The 21,027-nt window shown below is 49.2% G+C and overlaps 1 protein-coding gene across 2 annotated transcripts in view; it reads right to left on the bottom strand.

Moving 5' to 3' along the window:
- The window catches only part of GTSE1 (G2 and S-phase expressed 1), a 37,504-nt gene extending 17,514 nt beyond the window's left edge, over nucleotides 1–19,990 (bottom strand). The window contains exons 1-6 of one of the 2 annotated variants that reach the window (XM_054469461.1): nucleotides 18,191–19,990; nucleotides 17,643–17,742; nucleotides 6,936–6,993; nucleotides 6,200–6,824; nucleotides 2,735–2,899; nucleotides 1,023–1,146 (exon numbers count right to left, since the gene is read on the bottom strand). In XM_054469461.1, the coding sequence (XP_054325436.1) occupies nucleotides 1,023–1,146; nucleotides 2,735–2,899; nucleotides 6,200–6,824; nucleotides 6,936–6,993; nucleotides 17,643–17,721 (1,051 nt within the window). In that variant the 5' untranslated portion in view covers nucleotides 17,722–17,742; nucleotides 18,191–19,990. Of the gene's footprint in view, nucleotides 1–1,022; nucleotides 1,147–2,734; nucleotides 2,900–6,199; nucleotides 6,825–6,935; nucleotides 6,994–17,642 lie in introns of both variants that reach the window. The other variant, XM_063662749.1, reaches the window with a different exon arrangement.
- Nucleotides 19,991–21,027: the final 1,037 nt, after the last annotated feature.

The raw sequence follows: 21,027 nt of genomic DNA, 5'->3' as shown, positions 1-21,027 counted from the left end.
TGAGGTGGGAGGATTGCTTGAGCTCAGGAGGTCGTCACCTCAGTCTATAAAGATAAGGACACAAACCTCTCTTAATCACAGAATGGCAGAGTCAGAATTCCAGATCAGATCAATCTGATTAGAGAGTTCACACTTTTTCTTTTTTTTTGAGACGGAGTCTAGCTCCGTCGCCCAGGCTGGAGTGCAGTGATTCGATCTCGGCTCATGGCAACCTCCGCCTCCCGCGTTCAAGAGATTCTTGTGGCCCAGTCTCCCAAGTAGCTGGGACTACAGGCACCTGCCACCATGCCCAGCTAGTTTTTGTGTTTTTAGTAGACAGGGTTTCACCATGTTGACCAGGCTGGTCTCAAACTCCAGGGCTCAAGTGATCCACCCATCTCGGCCTGCCAAAGTGCTGGGATCACAGGCGTGAGCCCCTGCGCCCGGCCCACTTTTTACATTTTGTGAACACAATCCACACCGTGCTGTCCTGAACGACCCCGACACTCCACATGGCCAACGCACCTCGAAAAGGATTTTGCTCTGAAGAGCAGAAAGGCGAAGGCTTTCCCTTACCACTAGATGGCAGCTGTGGCTTGGCAAGGTTGAAATGTGGCTTGACCTCAAACAGGTGTGGGAGCATGGATTTAAACAGGCACCCAGGAGTTATGGGGGCCATATGCCCTAAATTATCTGAATAATCCTATTTTCAGGATTATCAAAACTGGTGTCTCATGACATGGATATGAGGGTGATTCCAGTGTCCTTCCGTGTTCTCAGGCACGGGGTATCATACACGCTTTCTGGCCATGTGTACCCCGTAGACTGAAGCCACCCATCTGAGTGTGCCCTCCTCATGGGACAGATGCACTGAGGGCAGGCACAGCAACTCAGTCCACAGCCTGGTTCACCGCACACAGCACGCCCTCCGGGACGTCCTGCCAAGCCTAAGTGGTTCTGTAGAAACAGTCTCCAAGGCCTGAGCAGCACTCTAGGCCTCACCTGGCCAGATGTGGGTCCAAGCATGATGCCAACTGCCTCACCTTTGCCCGCTGCTGGGGATGTGCACGCACTGGATGCCCTGCTCCAAACAGGCCCCGAGGAGGACTTTCTTGCGAGATTGCTGGTAGAGCCGGGTGCTTTTAACAGGGTCTTCTTCAGCCCCAACTGGGGCAAAATGTGAAAAAACAGAATCAGCAAAGATCTCACTATTTACCTATTACTTGTGCCTGCAAAAGTAAGGGGTTTTTGGCTGGGCATGGTGGCTCACGCCTGTAATCCCAGCACTTTGGGAGGCTGAGGCGGGAGGATCACAAGGTCAGGAGTTTGAGACCAGCCTGGCCAATATGGTGAAACCCTGTCTCTACTATAAATATAAAAATTAGCTGGGCATGCTGGCGGGCACCTGTAGTCCCAGCTACTCGGGAGGCTGAGGTAGGAGAATCGCTTGAACCCGGGAGGTGGAGGTTGCAGTGAGCTGAGCTCGTGCCATTGCACTACAGCCTGGGCGACACAGTGAGACTCCGTCTCAAAAAAAAAAAAAAAAAAAAAAAAAAAAAAAGTAGGGGTTTTTAATATTTCAAAATAATCTAATAATTATCATCTTGAATTTAAAGAAGAAAAACGTCAAGCAGCACTTCTCAAAGTGTAGTCTTCAAACCCCTGCATGAGGACCACATTAGGGAGCTAGCTGAAATGCAGATTTGGGGCCCCAACCCAGACCCCATGAGTCAGTAGCTGCAGGGCCCAGCTTTGGGCAGTTTTAACAAGAACTGCCAGTAGTCTTACACACAGCTCGGTTTACCGCCAATGCCAGAAAATAAGTGGCAAAGATGTGGCTGGTAGTCTCCATGCCTGTGAGGAACCACAGTTTTCTTTCTTTCTTTTTTTTAGACAGGGTCTCACTCTGTTGCCCAGGCTGGAATGGAATGCAGTGGCATGATCACAGCTCACTGCAGCCTTGACCTCCTGGGCTCAAGCAATCCTCCCATCTCAACCTCCCAAATAGCTGGGACCACAGGCATGCACCACCATGCCTGGCTGATTCTTTTTATTTTTTAGTAGAGACGGGGGCCTCACTATGTTGCCCAGGCTGGTCTCAAACTCCTGGGCTCAAGTGATCCTCCCGCCTCAGCCTCCCAAAGTGCTGAGATTACATGCGTGAGCCACTGCACCCAGCCGCTGTTTTCAAAACGTCAACATCTCACGTCATCTGTTCAAGAACTCTACATGAGGGAAACGGAATATCCCCACCTACAAACTGGGGGTCCGAGACACTGACTTTTCCCAACCCACACAGCTCCCAGGGCAGAGGCTAGCCATCAGTGCGCACTGTGAAGCCAGTATTCTTTGCATCTATTTTGCAGGCTGCCTCTTGTGGGTGTATTTTCAACTTTTCCACCTCTTTTTTTATTTTTTTTTTGAGACAGGGTCTCGTTCTGTCACCCAACCTGGAGTGCAGTGGCGTGATTATGACTCACTGCAGCCTTGACCTCCTGGGCTCACGCAATCATCCCACCTCAGCCTCCCGAGTACCTGGGACTACTGTTGCGCACCACCATGCCCAGCTAATTTTTGTATTTTTTGTAGAGATGGGTTTCATCATGTTGCTCAGGCTGGTCTTGAACTCCTGGGCTCAAGTGATCCTCCCACCTTGGCCTCCCAAAATGCTGGGATTTTAATCCAAAGCACTTGTACACACAGCTGCCACCTCATTCCCAGCAACCACAGGTCTGGGTCCCAGCAGCCAACTCACCTTGTTTGGAACAGGGATCGCCCGCTTGCCCTGGCCCAGGTGGCTTCCGGTAGGCGGCACATTGACAGCACCCGGGGCAGGTTTGTCAGGGAGAACATCCCGGTGGGATTCCTTCTCAGCTGGGATTTTTGTCCTGGAAGGACTAGCTGGAATCTCTTTCTTGGGCTGAAAATTTTAATTTGAACTGTGAGAACTGTCTAGTACTTAACAGTATACAGAGATACTCAGGCTTCCATTCAGAGCAAGCCCAGACACCATCTTCTCCAGTGCTACACACGCTCCTCCATTCATCAGCTAGATTGCAGGGAATAGAGCAAGCAGTTCACATCCTCCACCAAATCACTATGGACGAAAGTGATGATGGATTTTGCTTCCTCATTAAAAACAGCATCAAATGATACCGACACAGGTCATTAATAAGAGAGAGGTCCTTTAAAGCCATTCCCCAGTCAGGATCCTTATTTAAGAAGGATGATGAGAAAGCTGGTCTAGTTACACAAATTTCAAAATGCTGTACAGAAAGGACTCATCCATTAAATGGTCATCTCTACCAGAGAAGCTGCTCAATTGCAATAAATCTTCTTGGTCTAGTACTGAAAGCCATTTTCTTTGGCCAGCAGAGTCAAAAAATAAGTTCTTGACATATTTAGGGACAAGGGCATTCATGGAACTAATTCATACTTACATAAATAGCCCCCTTATAACAGGAGAGTTAATAAGGTAACAGCGATAGAAGCTCAGAGTGGTAAAGATGCAGCAGTAACTTTTTCCCTTTATAGCATTTCTAAAAATTGAGATACGTCTCATAACGTAAAATTCACTATACTACAGTATATTTCAGTGGTTTTTAGTAGATCTGTTATGTTGCACAACCAGCACAAGCTAATCTTAAAATATGGTGGTGTCCCAAAAAAGAACCTGTACTCGGCCGGGCACAGTGGCTCACGCCTGTAATCTCAGCACTTTGTGAGGCCGAGGCAGGCAGATCACCTGAGGTCAGGAGTTTGAGACCAGCCTGACTAATATGATGAAACCCTGTCTCTACTAAAAATACAAAAATTAGCTGGGTGTGGTGGCGGGCGCCTGTAATCCCAGCTACTCGGGAGGCTGAGACAGGAGAACTGCTTGAACCCGAGAGGCAGAGGATGCAGTGAGTCAAGATCACACCATTGCACTCCGGCCTGGGCAACAAGAGCAAAACTCTGTCTCAGGAAAAACAAAACAAAGCAAAACAAAACAAAACCAACCTGTACCCATTAGCAGTTCTCCCCATTCCCTCATCCTCCCCAGCCCCACCTAGGGAAGCACTCAACTACACCTGTCATTGGTCTGTCATAGTCATTTCATATAAATGGAACCATACGACATGGGACCTTTTGTTATGGCCTCTCTCACTGAGCAAAATGTTTTCAAGGGTCGTCTGTGTGAAGCATGTATCAGTACTGTGTTTCTCTTTTTTTTTTTTATTTGAGACGGAGTCTCACTCTGTCTCCCAGGCTGAAGTGCAATGGCGCCATCTTGGCTCACTGCAACCTCCACCTCCTGGGTTCAAGCGATTCTCCTGCCTCAGCCCCCCAAGTAGGTGGGATTACAGGTGTGCACCACCATACTCGGCTAATTTTCGTATTTTTTTGTAGAGACGGGGTTTCGCCATGTTGGCCAGGCTGGGCTCAAACTCCTGACCTTAGGTGATTCGCCCACCTTGGCTTCCCAAAGTGCTGTGATCACAGGTGTGAGCTACCATGCCCAGCAGTGTTTCTTTTTATTGCCAAAAATAAACCAATGTTTGGATAGACTGCATTTTCTTTACCCATTCATCATTTGTTGGATGCCTGGGTTGGTCCTACTTTTTTGGCTGTTATGAATAATGCTGCTTTGAACATCTGCATGTGGATTTTTCTGTGGATACGGTTTCAATTCTCTCAGGTCTGTGTACTAAGGAGTGGAACTGCTGGGTCCCATGGGACCCTCTACATTTAGTTTTTTGAGGAGCTGCCAAACTGTTTCCACAACAGCTGCCCCATTTCACTGTCCCACCAGCAGTGTGTAAGCTTCCAACTTCTCCACATCCTCAACCTTCTCCTCATCCTCCACATCCTCATCCTCAAAATAACACTTGTTATTTTCTTTTTCTTCTTCCTTTAGGCATCCTAGCAGTTGTCTGTAAAGCACACTTTTAAGTAGGTGTTACAATCAAGTGGTCCACCCATTGCTAATGACTCCTCACAGGAGTGAGCATGTGCCATGAGCCACTCTGGAAGTAAGTGACTTCTCCCAGAGAAACATGTAGGACGCGGGGGGCTCCCACGTGTGCGTGAGTGCATCTCAGCTGTGCGGACAACACCCTGTCCACTGGGGACACGCTCTCTGGACCCCAGCTCACCACCCAGGACCAGGAGATCAAAAGAGATACTTTGATGGGTCTAGAGCAGCCCAAATCACACCACCTGTCTCCCCGAGTCCACGCGTGCTACATGCACAGTCCCTGTCCCGTGTCCACGTGTGCTCCACACAGCAAGACCCATCCCACTCTCATTTTGCAAACATCATAGTAGGAATCTACATCCCAAACGGGCTCCAAAAAAAGGAGTTTGCAGGACCAAGGGACAGGCCCCAGCTACTCGGGGTGGCAGTGCCGGGCATACCTTCTTGTCAAGGGCAGTGCGTGGCGGCTGCACCTCGGCTGGCTTCTGTTCTTGGCTCTCACCACAGGGAGTCACGTGGCTCAGGAGATGGGCTTGGTGGGGGTAAAGGAATTTCTGGGCCCTTGCTGAGCATTCTGCATTTGCCTGCACCTCCCAACAGCCCCACCCAGGATCATTCCTCTGTACGTGCTGCCCAGGGGAGGGGGCAGAGCTGGGAACGGGCTGCAGGGTGGGCCCTGAGGCTCCTACCCGCTCCGTCCTCCTCTCTGCGGCCTCTGCCAAGCAAGAGCCAGATCGGGCAGCCCTGGCAGCAAGCCCTGTGCTCACACCCACCTTTCCCCCAGACCTCCAGGACCCTCAGTGTCCCAGAGTTGGCAGACTGCACCCAAAGGCACCCCTGTCAACTGCCACCACCCAGGAAAGCTCACCTCACTCAATGCCCAGGAGGAATGCAGTGTAAACTGAGGCACAGTCAAGGAGGCTGACTAGCAGCTATTGCAGAGGAGGGGAGTTTTTGGAAGAAGTTGCTTGTTAAAGCAAATGAAATCCCTACTGTGTGGTATATCCAGCATTGTAATAAAACAAAAGGAACGACTTCAGATGGAATTTAGGAAGAAGTATTAAGTCATCCCAGCCCTACCCAAGTCACCCCCACATCAGCTCCCTATTGGTGACTGCTTTTCCTGGACTCCGCATCCCTGTGTTTTGGAGGACTCAGAGCCTTGCCACCTCCGGGGCTTTCCCCATGTGGCTTCTGTGAGAGGGCTGGGGGGCAAGGAGTGGTGGCTCCCCCAGGCAGGCGCTCTGCTGTGGCATTTACCTTCTCCGCAGCCCCAGGGATGCTTCTTCCTCTAATAGAGGCCGCTCGAGGCAGCAGCAATTTGGTCCCGGGCTTCCTCTGAGTCGCTGCCTGACTTGGAGCCTGAGCAGTGCATGATTCCCTGGGCAAAGCATGAGCAGAGTGCAGAGGCCCCGGTGCCCGGACGAGGCTGGCCTGGGCACCAGAGCTGGGCAGGGCCGGGGAGGAGGCCAAGAGCTGAGGCTCGCCCACAGGGGGCCCCAGCAAGGGGCTGTCTGACAGGTAGTATGTCTCCCTTTTAAGAGACGTGGGGCTTTTCTTCATTTCCTTTTCTTTCTCAAATAGGTTTATTTTTAATTTTGACTCCTGTATGAATCTTTCCACGCCCTGGCTCCGAGGGTCTTCAGGCTTGGCAGCTTGGGCCGCCTGGTTCCGGCTGCTGCTCTCAATCTGTAAAGCCAGTAAGTGAGCTTCTTTGTACACTTCCACGAACTTCTCCCCGGCCAGAGGGCTCCAGGCAAAGGGACTCTCAGATGTGGGCAACGGAGGCTGTTCGGGAACTGGATTATTTAATTCCAAGCTGGCAGCAATACATCTCTCTTTATGTCCAATAGGTCCGAAGAAGACTTCATCATCTTCATTTGCACTATTTGTTTAAAAAAAGAATGATTAATAACTCATAACACTGGCATTTAAAGGAAAGACTTTACTGAATGTGGTTATGCCCAAGGCAAGGGAAGAAAACTCATTTGTTTACCTTGAAGAAGACAATGAAAGATCGAAGTCAAATTTTTCATCGGCCAAAAGAAGAATGTCTAGGGGGAAAAAATCCACTGTTATTTTAGTGGCACAGCTGATAAAGAGAAAAATATTACCAGGCTCTACAGCTTGGAATTAAATAAAGGTACTATGAAATTTCACTCCCCAAAGTGTATCCTGTCATGATGCTAATTTAGTTTTTCATAGGGGGCTCTAAGTTATATTTTTTCCTTTTTAAAAAAATTTTTAAATTTTTTCTAGTGACGAAGTCTTGCTATGTTGACCAGGCTGGTCTCGAACTCCTGGCCTCAAGTGACCCTCCTGGAGTGGCCTCCCAAAGTGTTGGGGTTACAGGCGTGAGCCACCATGCCTGGCCAGTTTTTTTTTTTAATTGCATCAGCCGGCTGGGGGTGGTGGCTTACGCCTGTAACTCCAGCACTTTGGGAGGTCTAGGCGGGCGGATCACGAGGTCAAGAGATCAAGACCAGCCTGGCCAACATGGTGAAACCCTGTCTCTCTAAAAATACAAAAATTGGCTAGGCATGGTAGCGCACACCTGTAGTCCCAGCTACTCGAAGGCTGAGGCAGGAGAATCGCTTGAACCCAGGAGGCGGAAGTTGCAGTGAGCCAAGATGGCACCACTGCACTCCAGCCTGGGTGACAGAGAGACACTCCGTCTCAAAAAAAAAAAAAGAAATTGCATCAGCCATTCTATGTTCACTAAGCCACCCAAAAGCTTAGGTCCGTACTTTTAAGATATAATCTAAAATGCATTCACTGACTTATTCAACTAGCTTTTCAAGAAGAGATAAGTCATTTTCCAGGTATAGAACATTTTCAAAAGACCACCTGCCTCAGCTCCCCTAGAATTAAATTCCCCTCTTACAAGCTACAAAACATCTATTCATAGTTCAACAATGAATTTAATATTACTCAAATGCACAGAGTAGGGACTCGATAAGAATTCGTTGACCGCCATTGCTTCTTGGAGTCCTTCCTGAACCCTCAGATAAAATGTACTCTGTACCCCACCCCATCCATAATCCTATCACAGCTGGCATGGCCCTGTCTGCCCAGTTCCCTCTAAAACAGATCACAAGCTCCGGGTTAGTGGGTCCCCCTGCAGGGGCACCTGCTCCCTCCTCCAACTCCCCGCAAGGCTCCCGCAGTGCCTGGACCTCACTTCTACCACTGCACTAGCCTCTGTGAGTGCCTCTTGACCCTTCTATGGCCCCAACTAGACTATAAGCTCCTCCAAGGTAACAGTGTCTAACACTAACCCAAATTCCCAAATGTCCAGCTAAGGGCCTGGACACTTAGCAAATATTTATCAAAATGCACTGAAATACAGTATTTACTCAATACTGTAAAGCTTATAAAGCTCTTCCATAAATGTTTTTATCTTAATAAACAATGAAGGCTGGGCAAGGTGGCTCACGCCTGTAATCCTAGCACTTTGGGAGGCTGAGGCAGGCAGATCATTTGTGGTCAGGAGTTCGAGATCAGCCTGGCCAACATGGCAAAATCCTATCTCTACCAAAAACAAAGAATAAAAAAATTAGCCGAGCGTAGTGGTGTGCACCTGTGATCCCAGCTACTGGGGAGGCTGAGGCAGGAGAATTGCTTGAACCTGGGAGGCAGAGGTTGCAGTGAGCCAAGATCGCGCCATTGCACTCCAGCCTGGGTGACAGAGCAAGACTCTGTCTCAAAAAAACAAAACAAAACAAAACAGGCTGGGCGCAGTGGCTCACGCCTGTAATCCCAGCACTTTGGAAGGCCGAGGCAGGCGGATCATGAGGTCAGGAGATCGAGACCATCCTGGCTAACATGGTGAAACCCTGTCTCTACAAAAAAATGCAAAAAATTAGCTGGGCGTGGTGGCGGGCGCCTGTAGTCCCAGCTACTCGGGAGGCTGAGGCAGGAGAATGGCATGAACCCGGGAGGAGGAGCTTGCAGTGAGCAGAGATCACGCCACTGCACTCCAGCCTGGGCGACTGAGTGAGACTCCGTCTCAAAAAAATAAACGAATAGAAAAAATAACAACACAGCACGCTTCTCAAAAATCATAAAATTTGAAAATATACTAATATCCTAATTTGGTCCTAATTAATCAATTACTCTTAATTACCTAATCAAGGAGAAGTTAGAACAAATGCACAAAAGAAAGAAAAGAGAAATAACCACACAGAGAGGGAATGAAAAGATCCATAAGCATATCTGTCAACTTCATGCACATAAACCTAAGAACTTGGCTGAAAGAGATAATTTTCTAGGAAAATATAATTTTATTTATTCTTTTTTTTTTTTTTTGAGATGGAGTCTCACTCTGTTGCCCAGGCTGGAGTGCAGTGGGGTGATCTTGGCTCACTGCAACCTCCCCCTCCCAGGTTCAAGAGATTCTTCTGCCTCAGCCTCCTGAGTAGCTGGGATTACAGGCGCGTGCCACCACACCGGGCTAATTTTTGTATTTTTAGTAAAGACGGGGTTTCACCATGTTGGCCAGGCTAGTCTCAAATTCCTGACCTTGTGATCCACCTGCCTCAGCCTCCCAAAGTGCTGGGATTACAGGCGTGAGCCACTGCACTTGGTATATTCTTTTTATTTTTTTGAGATGGAGTCTCACTCTGTCACTCAGGTTGGAGTGCAGTGGTGTGATCTCGGCTCACTACAATCTCTGCCTCCTGGGTTCAAGCGATTCTCCTGCCTCAGCCTCCTGAGTAGCTGGGACTACAGGCACGTGCTACCATGCCCGGCTAATTTTTTGTATTTTTAGTAGAGACGGGGTTTCACAATGTTAGCCAGGATGGTCTCGATCTCCTGACCTCGTAATCCCTCCACCTTGGCCTTGGGATTACAGGCGTGAGCCACCGCACTCAGTCTATTTTTTATTTAAATTGTCTAAATGTACTTATTTATAAAACTGACTCCAGAAGACAGGGAAAATCTTAATACTTCAATAATCATAAAATAACTGGCGAAATTTATTAAAGAGCTATCCTCTTCAAAAAAGTGCCCCAACTAGATTCATAGGATAATTGTATTAAAACGTTAAAGAACAAATAATTCCAATACTATTTACATCACTCCAGAGGATTAAAAACTTTCCAACTTACTTCCACGAGGCAAGTAAGTATGTTACCAAAAAACCTATAAAGTGATCAATAAAGAAAGTAAAGACCAGCCTTACTTACATCAGCATAATAATCCTTTTTCTTTTTTTGAGACAGGGTCTCACTCTGTCACCCAGGCTGGACTGCAGTGGCGCAATCATAGCTCACTGCAGCCTCGAACTCCTAGACTCAAGGGATCCTCTTGTCTCGGCTTCCCGAGTAGCTGGGACCACAGGCACGCACCACCATGCCTGGCTAATATTTGTATTTTTTGTAGAGATGGGGTCTCCTCGTGTTGCCCAGGCTGGTCTCAAACTGCTGGGATTACAGGTATGAGCTACCACACCTGGCCTAACATAAAACTCTTTAACAAGAATACCAGCAAAAAGAATCCTGCAAACATTAAAGCGGTAATAATATAATATGACCAAGCTCCCTGCATTTCACGACTGTGAGATGGTTTCATTTCATACAATCTACTCATATAATCATTTTATTACTAGAGCTAAAGAGAAAACCATGATTGTCTCCACATATGTTGAATGGGCATATGATAAAATATAACATACATTCTTGATTTTAGAGGCTCCTAATAGAAAGTAATAGATATATTATACAAGGAAATCCCCGTCTCAACCCAAAGCCAACATTAGGTTCAGTGGGATAACGTCAGAAGTATTCTTTCTAAAGACAGGAACAAATTGATCTTACCAGTTAGGATAGGTTAACATGCTGAAGTAACAACCCTTAAAACAACAAAGGTAGGCCAGGTATGGCGGTCTGTGCCTGTAATCCCAGCACTTTGGGAGGCCAAGGAGGATCACTTGAGGCCCAGGGGTTCAAGGCCAGCCCTCGCAACATAGCGAGGCCCCGTCTCTACAAAAAGAAAAAAAAAATGAGCGGGGTATGGTGCCATACACCTGTAGTCCCAGCTACTCAGGATGCTGAGCCCAGGAGCTTGCGGCTGCAGTGAGCTACGACTGAGCCACGGCACTCCAGCCTGGGCAATAGAGCAACAGACACTGTCTTAAAACAAACCAAAAACCACAAAGGTATATTTCTCACTCAAAATATATGTCTGCAGAGGGGTAGGCTGGGGCCCTGCTCCCTGGCCTCCTCACTCCAGGACCCCAACTGATGGAGCCTCCACCATCAGGAACAACGCTGGTCTCCATGGCAGGAAGGAAAAGAACCAATTCCACACTGGTTCTTCAAGATTTCCACCCAGAAATGACACACATGACAACATTCCCGTTTCACTGGCCAACTGAGTCACCTGAGCCAACCGAATTTCAAGTGAACAGGGAGCACAATTCTATCACTCGCCCAGAAGACAAACACGTAGAAATGCTAATGAATAGCACCTACGACTACCATTTACTTGGAAATTAACCCATAACCCAGTATCGGACTTAATGAAAAACCAAAGAAGCAATTCCATTAAAGCCAGGCACATGGCAATGACATCTCCAAGCACTATTCTTAACACTGTTCTGGACACATTAAGCAACACAATCAGGCAAACGAAGGAATGTGGAGGTAACATGATCACACTGCATAGATGCCATGATTATAGACACAAGAAACAAATCAAGAAGATCAACTGAAAACTATTATAAGTAGTAAAAGGATAAAAGAACATGGCTAAGGACAAAATCATTACAGAGCAATCAACAGCTTTCATATCTACAAAGAACAATTAGAAGATAACATGGAAGAAAATACTTCGTTTCTAGCAGCAACAAAAGATGCAAAATAACGATAAACAAACCTAACAAGAAATATGCAAAATGGATATAAAGAAGACTTGGCATATCATAAAAGTAACATATCAAATAAAGAGGGAAAGTAGACCGGGCAGGGTGGCTCACGTCTGTAATCCCAGCACTTTGGGAGGCTGAGGAGGGTGGATCACAAGGTCAGGAGATCGAGACCATCCTGGCTAATACGGTGAAACCCCATCTCTACTAAAAAATACAAAAAGTTAGCCGGGCGTGGTGGCGGGCGCCTGTAGTCCCAGCTACTTGGGAGGCTGAGGCAGGAGAATGGCGTGAACCTGGGAGGCGGAGCTTGCAGTGAGCCAAGATTGCGCCACTGCACTCCAGCCTAGGTGACAGAGCGAGACTCCATCTCAAAAAAAAAAAAAAAAAAAAAAGAAGGAAAGTGAAAAAATGGTATCAAAATAAACTACATAATCATCTGGAAAAATGCCAACTAAGTTTGGTCCATGCCTCACACCACGTCAGGCCAAATTCCAAACAAATCAAGGACTTAATGGAAAAAAAAACAAAGCTCTAAACAAACAAGAATCAGCTATGAGGAAACTTTTGTAACTTGGGAGTGTGGACTTCTAACTATGACACTAAACTGGAAGCTACCAAATATTGATCGGCTGGGCCCAGTGGCTCACATCTGTAATCCCAGCACTTTGGGAGGCTGAGGTGGGAGGAACGCTTGAGCCCAGGAGTTTGAGACCAGCCTAGGCAACATAGGGAGACCTCGTCTGAACAAAAAATACAAAAATTAGCTGAGTGTGGTAGTCTCAGCTACTAGGGAGGCTTAGGAAGGAGGATCGCATGAGCCTGGGAGGTCAAAGCTGCAGTGTGCCACAATCTCGCCACTGCACTCAGGCCCAGGCAACAGAACAAGAACGTGTCTCAAAAAATAAATAAATAAAAAATAAAAGATTGACCTTCAAACATTCAAATTTGTAACATCTCTGTGTGGCAAAAATCACAATAAGTTAAACAAGAAATGGGGAATAGAATATTTGCAACTCACTTCATAAAGGGCTAATTCATGAAGTGTATCTATAAAGTAATAAAAAATTAATAATCTAATAAAGATAAAAAAAGGATACAGATAAAGTTCACAGAAAATAAAATAAAACATTCTTTTTTATTTTTATTTATTTATTTTTTTGAGACGGAGTTTCACTCTTGTTGCTCAGGCTGGAGTGCAATGGCACGATCTCGGCTCACCGCAACCTCTGACTCCCGGGTTCAAGCGATTCTCCCGCCTCAGCCTCCCGAGTAGCTGGGATTACAGGCATGCACCAGCATGTCTGGCTAATTTTGTATTTTTAGTAGAGACGGGGTTTCTGCATGTTGGTCAGGCTGGTCTCGAACTCCCGACCTCAGGTGATCCGCCCACCCTGGCCTCCCAAAGTGTTGGGATGACAGGCGTAAGCCACCGCACCTGGCCGAAACATTCTTAAATAGATGGCAAGAAGTTCAGCCTCACTCAAAAATAAGCGTAATGAGGCTGGGTGCTGTGGCTCCTGCCTATAATCCCAGCACTTTGGGAGGTCGAGGTGGGTGGATCACCTGAGGTCAGGAGTTCGAGACTGGCCTGGCCAACATGGTGAAACCTCAACTTTACTAAAAATACAAAAAATTAGCCAGGCGTGGTGGCACATGCCTGTAATCCCAGCTACTTGGGAGGCTGAGGCAGGAGAATTGCTGGAACCTGGGAGGGGGAGGTTGCAGTGAGCCAAGATCGCACCATTGCACTCCAGCCTAGGGAACAAAAGGGAAACTCTGTCTCAAAAAAAAAAAAAAAAAAAAGTAATTAAAAATAAACTTACTCTGAGAACGCACTTTTCACCTATGATTGGAAAACTCAAAGATGTATGAACTATAGGCAAGGTTGTGGGGAAAGGGACAATTTCTACACTGCTGGGGAAGGTGTAAATTATCACAGCTCTCTAGAGGGCCTGGCAGTACCTATCGAAGTAAGAAACACACACCCTCTTCGACCCAGCAAGTCTACTTCTGCGAGTGTATCCTACAGACACTCACAGGTGTGGAAAGCAATGTGTTGTGCAGTTATGCGGTGTCCACAGTTATTTACTGCGGCATCATTGGTAACAGCAAGACACTAGGCACAAACTAAACGTTCACCCACAGCAGATGAGATGAATGACACATCCCCAACGTGGAACCCTATATAGGTACAAAAACTAGTAATGCTGTTCATGTGTTGACACACAATATTCATCAAGATAAATTAAGCCTGAAAAACAAGATACAGGACAGGGCTCTCCATGCTATATGGAAAGGGGGACGCAACACTCTATGCATGTTGGCTTGCACTTGCACAAATTATGTCTGGAAGGACACCCAAGAGACTGATGACATCGATGGCCCTTGGAGGGGGCAAGTAGGTGACTAAGAGATATAGAGAGGGAGACATTTCACTTTTTACACCTCTAAATTAGGAAGTCAATTTCAGAAACTTCCAACGGTCTGCCGTGGAAAAAGAATCCAGGACCAGAACTCAGGGAAGCAGTCTTCTGCTCCAGGCTCTGTGACTGGCTCCGAGGGGTCCCGGGGTGGCTGACTTGCTCATCCTGCAAACACATGAGAACCCACAACAGACCACACCCTTCACTAGGTGCCAGGCAGACTTGGGGTACATGCAGTCTGCCCTGGAGGGTGCCCCAGGCAGTGCGGTGAGAGACATGTAGAGGTGGGAACAACTCTGAGAAAATACCAAAGCGTGTATGAGAGGAACAGGTCAGAAGTCAGAGTGGCTGGAGGAGGTGAAAACACAAGTTGGGTCAGATCACAGAGGGTTTGCAAGCCGTGGCAAGGAGCTTTTATTTTCTCCAAAGTGGGACAGGAAACTATTACAGGGCTTTAAGAAAAGAGCTTTAGGCCTGGCGCGGTAGCTCACGCCTGTAATCCCCGCACAGTGGTAGGCTGAGGCAGGTGGATCACTTGAGGTAGAGTTCGAGACCATCCTGACCAACATGGTGAAACCCCGTCTCTACTGAAAATACAAAACTTAGTTGGGCATGGTGGCTCATGCCTTTAATCCCAGCTACTCAGGAGGCTGAGGCAGGGGAATCACTTGAACCTGGGAGACGGAGGTTGCAGTGAGCCAGGATGGTGCCACTGCACTCCAGCCTGGTGACAGAACGAGACTCCATCTCAAAAAGAAAAAAAAGGCTGAGCACAGTGGCTCACGCCTGTAATCCCAGCACTTCCGGAGGCCCAGGTGGGCGGATCACAAGGTCAGGAGATTGAGACCATCCTGGCTAACACGGTGAAACCCCATCTCTACTAAAAAAAAAAAAAAAAATTAGCCGGGCCTGATGGCGGGCGCCTGTAGTCCCAGATACTCAGGAGTCTGAGGCAGGAGAATCGCTTGAACCCAAGAGGCGGAGGTTGCAGTGAGCCGAGATCGCGCCATTGCACTCCTGCCTGGCCAACAGTGAGACTCTGTCTCAAAAAAAAAAAAAAAAAAAAAAAGAAAGAAAGAAAAGAAAAGAGCTTTATAATCTAACTTGTGTTTTTAAAAGGTGACGTTACTGTGTAGAAAGTGTATCCAAAAGGAAGCAGGTAATATCCCCTGACATTACAAATGCACATATTAGCTAACGGGAAGTAGAAGCGGGTGAGACAGCGTGGCTGAGACCCAGACAGCAGCATGTGGATGGAGATGGAGAGTCTGTAGATGGATTCAGGATATCTTCTGAAGGTGGAGAAGACGGTAGTTGGTGATGGCATGAATGTAGGAGGTTCTCAGCTTGGACAGCTGGGTGAAATGGAGAAATAAAATGGGTGATGGGAAAGACAAAAAGAACAGGTTAAGAATAGGGTGTGCAGATGCAGAGGGGGCATGCTGAGTTTGAGATGAGACGTGCATGTGAAGACGCCAAGTAGGCAGGTGAATATACAAGCCCAGTGCTCAGAGGAGAGGCTGCGCTCAAGACAAAACCTGGGCGCCGCAGAGAGCAGATATGCTGTACAGCTATGGGAATGCTGACCGCCCTGAGGGCGAAAGCACAAAGCGGTCCCAGAGCAGGTCTTGGGGAAATCAGCCTCAGACGACAGCAGAGGAGGAGGAGCCCCTACAGAGAAAAGATACACCGGCCAGAGAGGCAGGAGGAAAAAACCAAGAGTGTCTTGGACTCCAAGCAAGGGAAGTTTCCAGAAGGACGAATGTTACTGAAAAGCTGACTGAGGATAGAAAAGTGACAAGAGATTCAGCAATGTGGAAGTCGTCAACGACTGATGAAAGCAGCTTGAATGGAGTGGTAAGGACGGAAGCCGGAATGGGAGGGATTGAGAGGCGGAAAAAAATGGCGTAACAAGTGAGAAAGCTCTCAAAGGTCGGCTTGGAAGGAGAAACACAGCAATGGAGAGGCAACGGAGGAGACGTGGTGACAAGTGAGACAAGGGAACATTATCTGTATGTGGATGCGCATGATCCAGTGGACAGGGGAAAAGTAAGGAAATGAAGCCAGGTCAACAGAAGTGGGGAAGGCCTCAAAAAGGAGCAGGGGGTGCAGTATGCACATGGAAGGGACATATTTGAAAGGAAGGACATGACAGGAAGGAGGAGAGGGGAGCAGAGGCAAGCACCTTTCTAGATATGAAGATGCAACATTGATTTGTAAAGTCTCTAGGACAGTTCCTCCAAAATGGAGGCATTGAGGATGCTTGGGGCTGGGCACGGTGGTTCACACCTGTAATCCCAGTACTTTGGGAGGCCTAGGCAGGTGGATCACCTGAGGTCAGGAGTTTGAGACCAGCCTGGCCAACATGGTAAAACCCCATCTCTACTAAAAATACAAAAATCAGCCAGGCGTGGTGGCGGGCACCTGTAATCCCAGCTACTCAGGAGGCTGAGGCAAGAGAATCGCTTGAACCCGAAAGGCAGAGGTTGCCGTGAGCCAAGATCATGCCATGGCACTCCAGCTTGGGAGACAGAGTGAGACTTGGTTTCAAAAAGAAAGGATCCTTAGGTAGTGTGAGAACCGAAGGATAAAGGGATGTCAAAATGCTTTGTGAGGCTGGGTGAGGTGGCTCACACCTATAATCCTAGCACTTTGGGAGGCCGAGGCAGGCAGATTGCCTGAGCTCAGGAGTTCAAGACCAGCCTGGGCAACATGGCAAAACCCCGTCTCTGTTAAAAACACAAAAATTAGCCAGGTGTGGCAGCGGGTGCCTGTAATCCCAGTTACTAGGGAGGCTGAGGCAGGAGAATCCCTTCAACTCAGGAGGCAGAGGTTGCAGTGAGTACAGATCACGCCTTTGCACTCCAGCCTGGGTGAGAGAGCGAGACTCCGTCAATAAATAAATAAATAAATAAATAAATAAATAAATAAAAACGCTTTGAGAGAAAAAGAGGGTGTGGCCTGTAACTCATTCTGTGAAGTTGTACCCTCATCTTGATACCCAAACCAGGCAAAGATACAAGAAGAAAGGAGTTTGGAGCCAGGCTCACTCATTAACATGGTCTCAAAGATCCTAAACAAGTCTTAGCAAACAGAAACCAGCGACAAACAAAAAAGGAAACATCGAATTCAATACAATAAATATTTGAGAGCCCACAAAATGTCAGGTACTGTTCAGGGCATAAGAGCACTGTGCTAAATAAAACTGATGAGAATCCTGGCTGTGATGAAACTTAAAATGTGGAGGAGGTGAAAGAAAACTAGAAAACGAAGGCAGATGGCATGTGTTTCACAGGTGCAGAGTACAAGTCGAGCACCTGAGAAACAATTTCTCAGGGAAACATTAAATCAAACTCCATCTCTACTGAACGTCCTGAACAACAACAGCGCCACAGCAGCAAGGACTTGCCTTCCTTCTTAGGGTCATCCATGTTCACGTCCCCTGCCCGGCAGGCTGAAGGCTCATCGCGGCCGCCGCCTCCTTCCATGGAGAGAGCTGTCAGAAGTCACTGCAGGGTGGAACGGGGCCAGAAGGTGAGTGCGTGTCAGGGCCCGGGGCTCCGGGTTCCTTCAGCCCTCGGCTCACAGAGGCAGAGAGAGCTGAAGGCCGCGGCCACGTCTGGGAGAGGCGGCGCGGGGGCCGCTCTGAAATGATCGCATCCCAGGGGACCCCAGGGGCCGAGTGCCGCCAGGCCAGGAGTCAGCCCGAACGCTATTGGACGAGATAACGGAATTCTCGGCTTCTGGGCCAGAGTGTTGGGGGCTCTGTTTGCCTGGGGGGCAGCCCTGGACCTCCTGGCATCCCCGACCACGGCGCGAGGGGCCTCAGTGACCCCTGCTCGAACCCAGGCCCGGCTCCTGGCGGGGCGCGGCCCCTCCCCGTCCCGAAAACGGCGGGCACCGCGCCGCACCTGGCCCACCGGGCAAGCCTCGTCCCCTACCCTGACCCCACCTTACCCAAAGCTGCAGACGATGCAGGACGCGCCTCCGGCACGGATTTAAACGCGGCTCCGGGAGACGCGGGCTTCCGATTGGTCGGTTTGAAAAGGGCTCCGAGAGGCGGCGGGCCGGGTGCGTCCTGGGTATTGTAGTCAGGAGGCTGGGAAGAAGCGTCCAGTGCGCATGCGCACTGCTTCAACGCAGCGAATGGCTGCGCACAGCGCCAGGGCTCACCCACCCGGAAGTCTGCCCGGCCTGGCCGCCAAGTGTCACCTAGGTGTCCGCGTCAAGCCGGAACCATGTATAGCAGCTCCTTGTGTGTAGGGAGGTTACAACTGCCATCTAAGGGTGTCGATGGGAAGACTAAAAGTAGGCTCACCAACCTGCTGTGAAGCAGCGCGCGCGAGCTGTTACTAACAGTAGTGAAAAGACGGGATCCCTGCCCCGAGGCACGCACTGGGGCGCCCGCTGACCCAGAGACCTGAGGGAGACTCATGGCCGGAGCTGCACAGCCTGTGGGGCTGGAGGAGAACCGTCGCCCTTGGCGGGCTTTCCCAACCGGCAAGGCCTGAGGACCGCCGAGGGCGTGGCGGGAGCCTGTCCTGGGTTTTACAGGCCGGCTGGGGAGCCGCGTTGGAGGAGAGAGCCAGGGGCTGGGGCCCGGTGATGGAGCCTGCCTTGGGGAGTGCATGTGTTGGAGAGAGGTGGGAAGCAGATAGGATAACCCTGACCTGAGCCATGGAGACGCAAGGACAGGACTGGTTGACGGGTCAGTGGGCAGCAACTTAAGACTGACCTCGCTTGAGCCTTTGTCTGCGAACGAGGTATAATACCCACCTCGGGGGCTTGAGGATCAAATGAGGGGCTCCACCCACGGTAAAGTGTCACTAAGCGGGAGCTCTGATTATCCAGGACTGATGGATGGAGGAGGATGCAGGAAGAGAAGCCTGGGAGGACCCGCTCTAGAAAGGATAGAACTCGAGAGCACCATTTTCAGGGACGAAGATAAGCTATTTGGGGCAGGCTGCGGGGAGAGTTGTCCAGCAAACAGCCACCTGGGGCCCAGGGCAGAGGCCTTCCAGGCTGGCTCGGGCCATTTCTGGGTCCCATGTCCCTGGTTTTGCATCATCCACACCAATCACTCCAAGTTGCTGTGTTCCTCCACCAGAAGACTGTGGGCTCATAAAGGGCAGGGCAGCCCTCACTCACTAGTCTCCCCAGCCTCACCCAGCTCAGCACAGGGCACCAGGCAGGGGCTGAGAGTGCTGGGGTAGGTGGGTGTGGTCAAACAGCTTGGGAAGAGTTTGGCCTGCTCATTGCATTCCCCTCAGCTCATCCTGGGGATGTCTGCTGGGAGAATGGCAGAGGGATCCCCAACAGTCATTCCTGATACTCCTCTCCCTGTATCATGTCAGCACATAGTAGGTGTGGCCTATCTATGGCAGATTCATTTCTGCCCCCAATAGGATTTGCTGTAGTTTGGATGTGTGTCCCCTCAAAATCTCATGTTGAAATGTGATCCCAATGTTGGAAGTGGGGCCGGGTGGGAAGTAATTGGGTCGTGAGGGCAGATCCCTTATGAATGGTTTAGCACCATCCCCTTGGTGATGAGTTCTTGCTTAGTTCACACAAGATCTGGTTATTTAAGAGTCTAAGACCTCCCCTTCTCTCTCTTACTCCTGCTCTCACTATGTGATACACTGGTTCCCCATCACCTTATGTCATGATCTTAAGCTTCCTGGGGTTGCACCAGAAGCAGATGCCAGCACCATACTTCCTGAAAAGCCTGCGGAACTGTGAGCCAATTAAACCTCTTTATAAATTACCTAGCGTCAGGTATTTCTTCATAGCAATGCAAGAAGGCCTAATACAGAGTTTGACTTCATTTATTTATGCCTTCATTCACCAACTTTCACTGACAGCTACTCAGTGCAGGCCATGTGCCGGGTGATGCTGGGGACAGATGCTGTCCCTGACCTGGAGAGGTCATGGCAGGGGTGCAATAGCAAGGGCAAGTGCCAAGGGCTGAGGGGCACAGAGGCAGCACCCTCACCAGCCTGCAGTGGGGGCTGGGGGGTAGAAGGCTTCCTGGAGGAGGGACCAGGGTTTCCAATTGCACAGCCAAGTCATGTCTTGCTTGGAACCAGGAGAGGGAAAGGAGGCTCCCCTTAGGATGTGTCCCTAGTTCTTGAGTAGAGAAGGCGCCTCTCTGGAAATAGGAAATACTACTATAATTACCCATTTTCTTTCTTTTTTTTTTGAGACGGAGTCTTGCTCTGTCACCCAGGCTGGAGTGCAGTGGCACGATCTCAGCTCACTGCAAGCTCCGCCTCCCGGGTTCACGCCATTCTCCTGCCTCAGCCTCCCGAGTAGCTGGGACTACAGGCACCCACCACCATGCCCGGCTAATTTTTTGTATTTTTAGTAGAGATGGGGTTTCACCGTGTTAGCCAGGATGGTCTCGATCTCCTGACCTCGTGATCCACCTGCCTCGGTCTCCCAAAGTGCTGGGATTACAGGCGTGAGCCACTGTGCCCGACCTCTCATTTTCTTGACTAGATGCCCCACCTACTTTTTTTTTTTTTTCCCTTGAGATGGGAGTCTCGCTCTGTTGCCCAGACTGCAGTGCAATGGCACGATCTTGGCTCACTGCAATCGCTGCCTCCCAGGTTCAAGCGATTCTCCTACCTCAGCCTCCCAAGTAGCTAGGATTACAGACGTGCACCACCATGCTCAGCTAATTTTTGTATTTTTAGTAGAGACAGGGTTTCACCATGTTGGCCAGGCTGATCTCGAACTCCTGACATCAGGGGATCCACCCACCTCGGCCTCCCAAAGTGGTGGGATTACAGGCG

The sequence above is a fragment of the Pongo pygmaeus genome, chromosome 23 (genome assembly GCF_028885625.2).
Source record: "Pongo pygmaeus isolate AG05252 chromosome 23, NHGRI_mPonPyg2-v2.0_pri, whole genome shotgun sequence".
Taxonomy (NCBI): domain Eukaryota; kingdom Metazoa; phylum Chordata; class Mammalia; order Primates; family Hominidae; genus Pongo; species Pongo pygmaeus.
This window is presented reverse-complemented; position numbering and strand designations above follow the sequence as displayed.